The 11,594-nt window shown below is 44.7% G+C and overlaps 1 protein-coding gene across 1 annotated transcript; it reads right to left on the reverse strand.

The window, feature by feature from the left end:
* Window positions 1-1,225: 1,225 nt before the first annotated feature.
* On the reverse strand, window positions 1,226-8,815 carry EDN1 (endothelin 1). The gene is made up of 5 exons (XM_083519754.1): window positions 8,375-8,815; window positions 6,464-6,626; window positions 4,644-4,790; window positions 3,874-3,987; window positions 1,226-2,725 (listed from the first exon to the last, which is right to left on the reverse strand). Exons 1-5 carry the CDS (start codon window positions 8,424-8,426, stop codon window positions 2,584-2,586), a joined length of 618 nt encoding a protein of 205 aa, XP_083375880.1. The 5' UTR covers window positions 8,427-8,815; the 3' UTR covers window positions 1,226-2,583.
* Window positions 8,816-11,594: the final 2,779 nt, after the last annotated feature.

The raw sequence follows: 11,594 nt of genomic DNA on the forward strand, positions 1-11,594 counted from the left end.
GACATCGTAAGCAGTTTACAAAGGACAAGCTCAAATGTTTGTTTAAAATAAAATACTGATAAACGCGAATGTTAAAAATAAGTCAAATATATATAAAATCAGCCATTTTAAATGCAATTGTATCTAATACAATTTAAGTATGTTAAAATCACATGCCCAGGTAGGCCTACTGAAAGAAAAAAGTTTTTAACTGAGCACCAGAAACAATACAGCAAAAGCTTCTGTCTGATAATCTCTACAGGGCAATTCTGGGTTTTGGATTCCACAGCAAGATAGGGCAAACATGCTGGTTATTTCTATACTTAAATTTTGCATATGTTTTTGAAGCCCATTTGTTTGTATTTATTTGTTATTTTAGCGGTAAGGTCGGTTGCTGAAAAGGAAGAGTGGGTCAACAGAGGAGCTTCCTGCTCCCAAAAGAGGTCACTAAATCCTATACCCAGAGATTGCTAGAGGAACTGTAACTGAAAACCTTTTAAAATTATATTTTTGTAACAATAATAAACGGGATCTTTTAATTTTTAGAACTAAAAATACTGAATCTTGCACCGTAATTAACGGTAATTGAAGGCACAGGTTAATCAAATGCTGGGTTGCAACTCTGACAGACAGGGACGTTGGGAGTTCAATAACATCTTTGCATTACTTTACACTAGCCTGGAAAGTAGGACTGAGCAAGAGAACCCAATAACATTGATTCTGCTGATAATTTGTATTACAGACTGATGTTAAGTACAGACAAAAGGTAGTATCAACCGATAATTTCTATTGGTTTAGAGGAGTGGGGAACCTTTAGCTCTCCAGATGTTGTTAGACTACAACTCCCATCATCCCTGACCATTGACCACACTATCTGGGACTGATAGGAGTTGTAGTCCAGCAACACCTAAGGTTCCAGCCCTAGTTTAGAAAAAAGAGAAATGACCTGAAAAGAACTCAACACTTCTGTGTTGTGAAAAGTTTGCCTGTTTTTCTACACAAACTGCTGTTAAAGGCATAAGAACATCCCACACTATCAGCCCCACCCACACCCGGGTCATTGCCAAGCCTCCCAATTTTTGACACAGAGCAAAGGTTTTGTTATTAAGAGAAGTGGGATATACAATATACAAAATACTGTGTCCCTCAACTCCTGGAATGAATCTTGTAGCGTCTATAATGAAGCTAAATCACCACCTTGTAGCGTCTATAATGAAGCTAAATCACCACCATGAAGAAAGTCCAATGCAGTAGTTAAAAATATTTATTTCTTATATGTTTACCTTAACAGACGTAAGGCATTTCCCTTAATTTCATACAGAAATACATAAGACATGCATAGACCAATATGGCCTGTTTCAATGAATATTCAACATGGTAAATATAATGTCAGTTTCATGAATATAAATACAATATATAGATTAAAAAATATGCCACATCATACAAAATTACAATCCAGACCTTATTCAGCGAATTGTCTTATAAACCCACTGCTATGAACATCCACTGCTTTTTTGTCTTATTTTTAAGCCACCTGCTGCCATACAGACTTTCATTTCAAGAGATCGCGCCAATGCAGCAACTACCTCTTATTAGAATATTAAGTTATCCGCATCTCCACATTACACTAAATGCTGTCAGATCTCCTCTTGCACTGAGTGTTCATGCAGTTTATTGTGTTAAGCTAAACTTCATTTCTGCCAAGCTCGTGCACATCAATCCCAAGCTTGCTTATCTGAAGCTGCAATCGTATACACACTTACCAGGGAGCAAGTCCCATTGAGCTCAATAGGAGTTGCTTCCAAGTTAAGACACAGGATTGCACTGCAAAAGCAGAAAGGCAGTGAGATCTACTTCCCGGGAATCTGTGCCATCTTTAGGATGGGGCCTGTTAGTTTCTTTCCTTTGTTAGCACAGAGTGTAGAAGACCATTTTTATCCGCAGCCTTGAAAGTTCAGAGCTACAAAATGGCGAGCTACTGGCATTTATGAATGATTAAAAAATAAGAGGTTGTAACAGATGCTTGAAGGTCACACAAAAAAGTTATAACAATACTTTGGCAAGAGTGCAACATAAGAGCATTTGAGGTAGAGTTGTTATGTAGGATGTGTGTCCTGATCAAAGTAGCACAGTCATTTTCCATTTTAATTTAAGTCAAAACGATGCAAGTCTTCTCTTTCAGATCTTGACCTCTTCATTTCTGATCTTCTTGATCCCAAAAGAGCTTGCATTATATGTTAAAAGAAGCCTGCCAAACCAAATAAGATCACTGCTTCAATTTTACCCTCTCTTAAGAAATGGGGCCCAGGATTTGCCCTTTTCTTCATATGACAGCCCACCGAAAAAAGAAAACCAGTTGAAGGGATGCTTTTTGACCCAACCCATTCAATGGAATTCCAAGAAGATGGCAGTATTTAACTGCTTTGTCATCTGTCCAAAGGGAAGATTTATTTGGGCCCTCCTCTACTTTCAGAGAGTTAATATTTAGAACAACACTCCTTGATCTTTTCCTGGAGTGGAATGTTAAGAAGTCAAAACAGAGCTTCAGCAATGCTTTGTCAGTAATTCGTGATGACTCGAGGATTAGGGTTGGTGATCTTTCCACTAAGACGTCGTCTTCAGGCTTTCCCAAATATTTTGCTTTTGATATGTTCGGTTATGCTTCATCTGCTTTGGTTTGTGCAGCCTGCTCTTCAGTTTGGCAATATTAAAAGACGCTTTGATACTATTACCGATGGCATCCAACCTGCAGAAACAAGAAACCATTAAATAAATCAAGAGACCATACATTCTGATCTTCCTATTCACATGTAACCCAGATTGTATAGATGCTTGTACATAGCAATTCTGCTACCTTTTCCTTCCCACCTTTTGAGATGTTAAACGAAACACACATCCACATACTCCTATACCAGGGTTTCCCAAACTTGGATCTCTAGCTGTTTTTGGACTACAACTCCCATCATCCCTAGCTAGCAGGACTAGTGGTTAGGGATGATGGGAATTGTAGTCCAAAAGCAGCTAGAGACCCATTTGGGGAAAACCTATCCTATACTAATTCAAGTTGATTCAATATAACCCTAAAGGTCTGCCATGTTTTATGGCAGGGAGCAAAGGGATGGTAGAAGTCTCACTTGCTAAATCCCTGTGTCAGTCTGCTGTTAAAAGCAGCAACTGTTTCAAAAAGGAAGAATGACAACTAACCCACATTGCCCCTCAATTTTTATTATGAGAATCTGCCTCCGTGTACATTAAATGGTATATATGCAGTATATTTTGGTGTCCATACGTGGAACTTTTTGCAGTCATCCACAGCCAGGATTTAATTTATTGTGAGGACTGCATAGGCATGATTTCTCCCCTGAAGAGACTTAGCACTTTGAAGTGCCAAACCCATTCTGGAAGCAGGATATTTACATAAATTTATTAAATGGGATTACTTTCTGCAAGATAATGCTCAACATTAATCACAAAAGTAAGAGATCAATATGCTTCAGGTAAAGTTAAAAGGGGGGGAAAAACACCCTTTAGGGTCACTGCCAGTCTCGTCTGTGAGAAAACTTATTTCAGGCACCATATTTGGTGCTTAATTAGATGCTTGCATATGAGCAAAATACATCTGCCAAGTCAGCCTAAAGGCAATTCAACTGAATGCAAATCTATCCGATCCAAGGTCCTGTTCCTAACACTTCCTGGTTTCCATGAAGCAGTCTGTTCCATACAATGAAGAAACTGTGTAGGTAACAGTTGGGGTGCAAAGATTCTACCCCAGCTACCAAAAGGCTTCACTTTTCCCAGATTTTTTAAGAGAACTAAACACAGCTTATACCCTCTTGCACAGACATTTCTTTCACGCAACCCTTTCCCCCACAGGGTATCAAATAACAAACTCACCTTCTCATTTTCTTGCTGTTAGCCAGTTGTCTGAACGCACATATCAATCCAAGCCCTTTGCAACCTCTATCTTTATGAAGATTTCTCCAGCCTTTCTCTGTGGTGGACTGAGTCCTGTTTATATTTTTAAAAGGAAAGAGCAAAAGAGGTGCAGCTATGAGGACATTTGCATGATTTACATATCATGAACAATTACATTTCTTTTTTTACCCTAGCTTTTCTCTATACTTGTCAACACACCAGTTTTTAACTAGACAAGAACCTAACAGGTATGCTGGACTAAGAGACCAACATCACTAATGAGTTTCATGGCTGAATGGAGATTTGAATCTTACAGTATGTGAGTCCAACACTTTATATACCACTCTGGTTCTTTGGCTACACTTAAGCTTTTTTTAAAAAAAGTGGCCTTTTACACACACACACACACAGGTTTACTCATGTATAGTATACTTATCCTAGTACAGTAATACTTCTGTGAATGTCCGCTTCGTCTAGTGTCCATTCTGGCGAACATCCGCAGCAAACCCAGAAGTACTGAAACGGGTTACTTCCGGCTTTGCCGCTCGTGCATGTGCAGAAGTACTAAATCATGCTTCGCGTGCATGCGCAGACGCGGCGCTTTGCCCTGCGTCCTTTTCGGCTAGCGGCCGGAGCTCCAGAACGGATACCGGTCACAAAACAAGGTACAACTGTATCTAATAAACTGGAACCTAGCACTCAATTCATTATAGCACAGGTGAAAGAGGACAGAACAAACCAAAACGTACCAGTGTTCTTTTCCAGTCTCGCAGAAGCTTGTGCACTTCTTGTCTTTTAGGTTAGCACACTGGCATCTTCCATGTCTTCCAAGAGGTAAATCTCCCAGTGACCGCCTTGATCGGGAAGGACTCCCAAGCCCATATGGCACAATTCGCCTATCGTTGGAGGGAGGGGAGAGAGAGAAGAGGGAGAGAACTGTTTAATTTCACTCACAGAAATAAAAGTTAGGAGCGTTGATTTAAAAGGACTCTGGCCACACCAAAGATTGAAACTCATGTTTGCCAATGACTTCTAACACACATTTGCATAGGCTGGTGGAAAAAGCAACACCAGTTTGCATTTTAGCAAATGTTAGCTGCCGCAACTGAAACTTGAGGGAACACATATTAAGGCTGACTCCTAGAGCCACTTTACAAATTTCATTTTCAGGAGCACAATAGTGTGTGACCAAGACAAATTGATGTTTGCAAACGCTGGCATCAAATATGTACACTTGTCAAGGGGACGTCCCTACTTGAAGACAAAACCCAAGTTTGCTTCTGCACACTGTGCGAAACGTGTTAAAATTCAGAATTCATTGTGCTGTGTGAGATGTGTTAAAATTCAAGATTTGTTATGCATCTTCATCAGCATGCAATGAGCTCTCTCCCAATTCAAAATACGAATAAGTTGCACCATTCATGTCTATTTAGCAATGAAGCCCTCCTTCCAATTATTACACTATTAAGGCAACTAATTAAAATGCTATTGGTGATGTTAGTGCCAGATGGTGGTTTTTAAAGATACATTTCAGTGCACTTATCAATGGTGCTTTTAATTATACAACACAATTCTTTGGACAACAGCATTCCTGGCCTTTCTTTGCTAATCTCTAATGGTGATTAACCATGGTCCTTCCACACATTATGCTGAGCCAGCAAGGAGCCACAGAAAGAATTTTTGACTAGATTCTGTCTTAGCGGAATGTGCTAAAGATATTCCTCCCCCTCCCTTCTTGGCTACAATCCAGCAACAAATTTCAGTCTAACACTGCAAATTATTTTGTTTCTGGGCGAATCAACTCTTTTACCTTACCCCAATGCACACACAATCCTGAAACAAAACAATTTAACTGGCTTTAACTTTTTAGCCATTAAGCAGCCTAGTACAAATTCATTTCAGAAGAATTTAAAATTTGTTTAGGACCAGAATAGTATGAAAAGCTGGAGTTAGTAAGCATGTTTATTCATAAGCAAACCTTGTTTCATATAATGAGCCACTACTCTCCTGGAAGTAAAATGCAACCCTCAGCATTCTTCATGTTACTTCAAGTCTTCTTCTGTCATTAAGAAGCGTCCTAGAATATCCTAGGATGCACCTATAAAGCTACTTAAATCCCACTGGTTTCAGGGATTACAATCGCAACCATTAAGGCTGCAATCCTACACACCTACTTGAGAGTAAGCCCTTTTGGACTTTGCGAGAGTTACATATGAATCCACTAAAGGTACTATTAGTGAAGTGATACTTTCAGAAAGCAATGCCTTGATTTGTACTTTTATTGCACCAACGTGAAATGCTTTGGTGCTTAATTGCTTTAAAAAAATTGTGATTTTTTTTCCAGCTAGCACTATGCAAAGTCTAAGATACACTTAGCCTTCCGCTTGGTACCAGACTGGTGCTGTGATTATGGCCCAGAGAGAGCACCAGACAGATGAGCTGATGAGCTTACTTTAAAGGAGGAATTAGCAGGCTAATTATGCCACAACCGCAAGCAGCAACCTCGCCGCGATAACAATAATAAAAAACTGCATTAATGGCTTAGTTCCAAGGAGGAGGCGGTACTCACTCGGGAGTGTTGATCCAGATGATGTCCAGGTGGCAGAAATAGACACACTCCTTATCCATCAGGGAAGAGCAGGAGCAGCGCTTGGACCTGCGCAGCGGCCAGGGGGCGCTCGAAGGCTGCCTTTGGGCGCTCTCGGAGGCGCCGAGCTCCGCGTCTGCAGCAGCTGCAGGAGAGAGAAAGAGCAGCGCTTGAGCAAAGGGGAAAGAAGCCACGAGACAGGCAGGCGCTCCTATCGGAGCTTGGCCGGGAGGGAAGGCGCGCTATTCGGAAAGGAGACGGGAGCAGCTGCCATGCCTGCAGGCAGCGCGGCTCGCAGGAGACGCTCAGGGCAGCGCAAGGTTTATCAGGGACACGCGGCGATCGTCGTTACCGGGAAACATTCTCCACGTGGCTGTTAATAAAGACGCAGCTTTTTTGGCTGACGTTATTGATCCGAGGCAGCAGAGGAAGGGGAAATCTAAGGGGGACGGAGCGCAAGGGCTTTTAAACCGGAGTGCTTCTGTTTTGTGGCGCCATGCAAGCAGCTGATGAGTCTTAAATCCATTTTCACACATGGTTGGAGGGACCGCAGAGCCGGAGCGGTGGCTGCCTTGGTGATCCCCTCCGAGGGGGGCCTTAGACCCAATTCATCACCCCTCCACTCCACTCCACTCCACCTCGCTTTCCCTCAACTCCTGATCCTGCGTGACATAGGAACCAACTCCTAGGGGCCAAGGTCCCTTCGCCTCCCCATTAAAGTATTTGAGGGGGTCGCTAGCGTCCGCCCCAGTTGATGGGCATTGCCATTCAAATGCTGTGTGCGTGTGGCTTCTTGTGGAGGATCCTGCGGGACAAGGCTTACCTGCCCCCCCCCCCAAATATTTTAAGTTGGCACCTCTGGAAAAATCGTAACCTAGCCTACTGGGAAGCAACCCTTGTATTCAGTGGGGGCTTATTCCCCAGTCTAGGGAGGGTAGCTCGACTCCTTGAATTCATACAATCGCAACGAGCTCCATTAAATAGGCGAATCCAGAGTCCCTGCGCTTATTCTGAAGATGCTCACTAAGGGGGAAAATGCGATCCTGAGCATCTTTCGAATAATGTTTGTGAAGGGTAGGTATAGGTATGCTACGGAGGCTAAAACGGAGCCAGAATCAGATCAGGTAAGGCAATTTGCGATTTCTAGGCAATGGACGGCAATGTAATTCTCACCGGCGGCGGGTGCCCCCCCCCAACTGCTCCGCATGTGGAGTTTGTGGGTGTCTTTAGCGTGCCAAAGTCTGTTCAAATGAATGGGGTTTTGGGGAGCACTTAGCTCTGCAAAGGAGTGCGGTAAAACCAGGATGCCCTTAGTCCGAAATCCCATCCAGGTTACCTCCCTGGGCTCAACATGTCAATGCAGAATTATTCGTAGAGATTAAACGAGGTCGAGAAAATCCGCTCGAAGGGATGAGACGCGGCATATAAAAGAAAAAACCCTTTAAATAATTGAAATTTCCCAACCACAAAACCAGGAGCGGCAGAATACTCGTTTACTCTGTGTGTGGTGCACATGCCACCAAACATTTATCCGCCATAAGATCGCGTTAACTCTCAGAGGGAGGAATCTGGTTTAAAACCAGCCACTCCGGGTTAACGGCCTTGTGGATCGCAGCCGAGGCGCTCCTTAACACCTTGGCAGCAAGCGAAGCGAAGAAACCAGCGCTCAGGTAGAAGAGAGTTTCAGGCCAGTGACCTCAGAGCCTTATCACTCTTCCTCGGCTGGACGCAGTCTACCAGCAAAAGTACACTCTTGACCTAGGCACGCTTGCAGTGGGAACTTGGAAAAACGGGAGTGGAGGGGGTAGGCGTAGCATGCATTATCACTCTCTCTCCCCCCCCGGGGGGGGGGGGTAAAAAAAGAAAGAAAGCGCAGCGGATTCCTCAGCTTACCTGTGTGGCTGATCACAAAGAGCAAGGGAAGGATCAGTCGCGTGTAATCCATTCCGACGACTCTTCTGGTAAACCCAAGGCAAGCGAATGGAACTCCCCCTTTAAACCCCGTTTGCTCCCGCAGCAGGTTGCAGGTAGTAGCCGAGCGACTGTGCTTGCTCGCCAAGGATCCAAGGAAGACGAAAGGACTCCGCAATCCGCTAGGCAGCAGTGAGGCTGCGTCTCCGTGTTGCAGCGAGGCTCCCTGCGAGCTTCTGCCCGCGCTGGCTCTCGGCGGCTCCTTTTATACCGCTCCCCTACAGAGCGGAGTAAACAGCGCTCCTACTTTATTTTATCCCGAGACAATGTTATTGTGTCATTAGTCACCGAGAGGCAACGTGCAGAGCGAGATAAGGGCAGGCTCGGGAGGAAATCGCTGCGAGCTTCTGAGGCAGACGCCGTCTGGCAAGGCAGGGGCAGGGTTGCACAGGAAAATAAATACCCGGAGCAGACCTTTCGGAAAGACCGAAATCCCGCGGGCCAAGGGCGCCTCCAGCGCGCGGCCGCCAGGGGGCGCACCGTCGCGGCCTCTGCTGCGCCTGGGGGGCTTTGGCCCGCTGCCCGCGCTTGGAAACGGCAGTGGGATTTCTTTCGGGTCAGGTTTTAAAAGGCGGGAGGAGAGGGAGGCGGCCACGGGAAATCGCCCCCCAATATATGCAAAAGACAGCGATGGTTTACTACCTTCAATTCTGGGCCTGAGTTAGCATTTATTCAGCGGGGGGAGGGGTTTCACTGCGGGGTCCCTCGAGATATTTCTGGACTCCTATCACCCCGACCACTGGCCATACTGGCTGAGGCTGATGGGGGACCAGCAACACCTGGAAGGCCCACCACTACCCCCTGCATTCATTAAAGGTAAAGGGACCCCTGACCATTAGGTCCAGTCGTGACCAACTCTGGGGTTGCGGCGCTCATCTCGCTTTATTGGCCGAAGGAGCCGGCTTACAGCTTCCGGGTCATGTGGCCAGCATGACTAAGCCACTTCTGGATAACCAGAGCACCGCATGGAAACGCCGTTTACCTTCCCGCCGGAGCAGTACCTATTTATCTACTTGCACTTTGACGTGCTTTCGAACTGCTAGGTTGGCAGGAGCAGGGACCGAGCAATGGGAGCTCACCCCATCGTGGGGATTCGAACCGCCGACCTTCTGATCAGCAAGTCCTAGGCTCCCACAGCGCTACCCACGTTAACATTCGCAGCTTGCACGGCAGCCTTGAAACGGGAGGAGGGACCTGTGGCCAGTCCTACTGCTATCATGACCAGTGGTCAGAGATTATGGGAGCTGGGCTCATGCAACTTCTGGCAAGCCACAGGTTCCCTGCGTTTTTAGGTCATTTCAAGGCTCCAGGTCTACACATTGCAAGCGTGCCTGGGAGTATACAGTTGGATAGTGAAATAAGAACTTTTTATGGATAAAAAATAATATTTCCAGATCAGACAAAAGCTCCATCCAGTCTGGCGCCCTGTTTTCATCAGTCGCCAAGCAGCTACCCTTGGAAACTTGCAAGAAGGATACAGAGAGGGAGCTATCTTGTCTTGGCTCCAGCATGTAGCAATCCGAGCGACACGGCCTCTGAGTACAGAAGGCAATAGTTCCATTTTTACCTAGCATGGCAAGGGGTGGGGGTGGGGTCTAACCCCTGTGGATTTGTCTAATCGCCTTTTAGCAACCAACTGCACCAGCTACCACCACTGTAGTTTGTGGTCATAAACTCGTAGAATCGTAGAGTTGGGAGGGACCGTGAGGGTCATCTAGTCCAACCCCCGGCAATGCAGGGATCTTGTGTCCAACGTGGGGCTCAAACCCACAACTCTGAGATTAAGAGCCACTGGAGCTATCCCAGATCCATAAACTAACTATGCCTGGTGAGTGTGGCGTACTTCCTTTTGCTCATTCTACAAGCAATTTCTTTGTAAAGAAGGAATGAGATGGAGGTAGCAACTGCCCTGTTTTCTATGTGCATTCGAGACCAGAGTGTATTAAATCCAAGGCCTTTATAACAGGTGTGGTTCACCTGTGGCTCTTAGGTGTTACTGGACTCCAGCTGCCGGCAACCCCAGTCAGTGGGAGGTGTTGAGAGGATGGGGAAAGGTTCCCCCAGTTCTGGTATATTGCAATGGGAGGTTTTTTTATTAATGACAAATCGGCTAAAACATTACTAAAAATACAACTGTACTTAAGAACATCAGGAAAGTCCTGCCGGATCAGAGCAAAGGACCATTTAGCCCAGCATCCCATTTCTCACAGATGCTTGTGTGAAGCTGAGGGCTAAAGCATTCTCCCCACTTGTGAGTCACAGCAAATCAGAGGCACTCAGAAGTAGTGCGTGGCCAACATTGCTATTAGCCACTGATAGCCTTTGTTCCATGATTTTTTAAAAATTATTTCAAAAACGGGCAACACTACTGCATGAAACAAGAGTACCTCTAACCTTAATCGGTTTTCTGTGTCATAAGCATGTTTGAACTTGCCAAGTCTGTTGCTTAATGATGTGCCATATTTTTTTTATGGTGTTTGGGGTTGCTTCCAAGATTTCTTATTTCAGGAAATGCATCTACAATCCAAGTGAATCATCAATGCATTTCTTTTCTTTTGGAATGCATTGGGCTTGCTGGAGGAAAGACTGTGCATTGGCAAAGGTATTTTTATTGCACAGCAATGTATGAATATTAGACAAGGAAGGAGAAAAGGCATTTGTGGATTTTTTATTATTATTTTGAAAAGGGTTACATTTGGATGATTATAAATATTTTGTTTTGAAACTACCAATGGGTGATGTTGGGGCAATTTGCTAGGGGCTCCAATAGCAGCAACAGAGCTCACTGCCCTAAGACCAAACCTTGAAAGAGGCAGTTAGTCGTTTCCACCAGTTACTACACTATCTACCTCTCTGTATGGCTCTAATTAAATGGCTGCAAGTTCTCTCTGGTTTATCACTGTGGTATTATTCCTCCTCCACTGTCATCCCAGCTTCACATTTATATTATTATGTGATGTAATCACAGCCTTTTTCAGCCAAAACTCACCGGAACTCAGCTCCATCTCCCCTCAGATGGGCGCATTGCCATTCTAAGAGAACGAGGGAGAAGTTTGTAGTGACCTCAGTCATCTCTTTTTCTAGAAAAATAGCACTGGATGTTCTGCATGTTACATATTATACAAACTATGGTGGAGAGAAG

This window comes from Podarcis liolepis (genome assembly GCF_965112155.1).
Source record: "Podarcis liolepis genome assembly, chromosome: 8".
NCBI classification, from domain to species: Eukaryota; Metazoa; Chordata; class Lepidosauria; order Squamata; family Lacertidae; genus Podarcis; species Podarcis liolepis.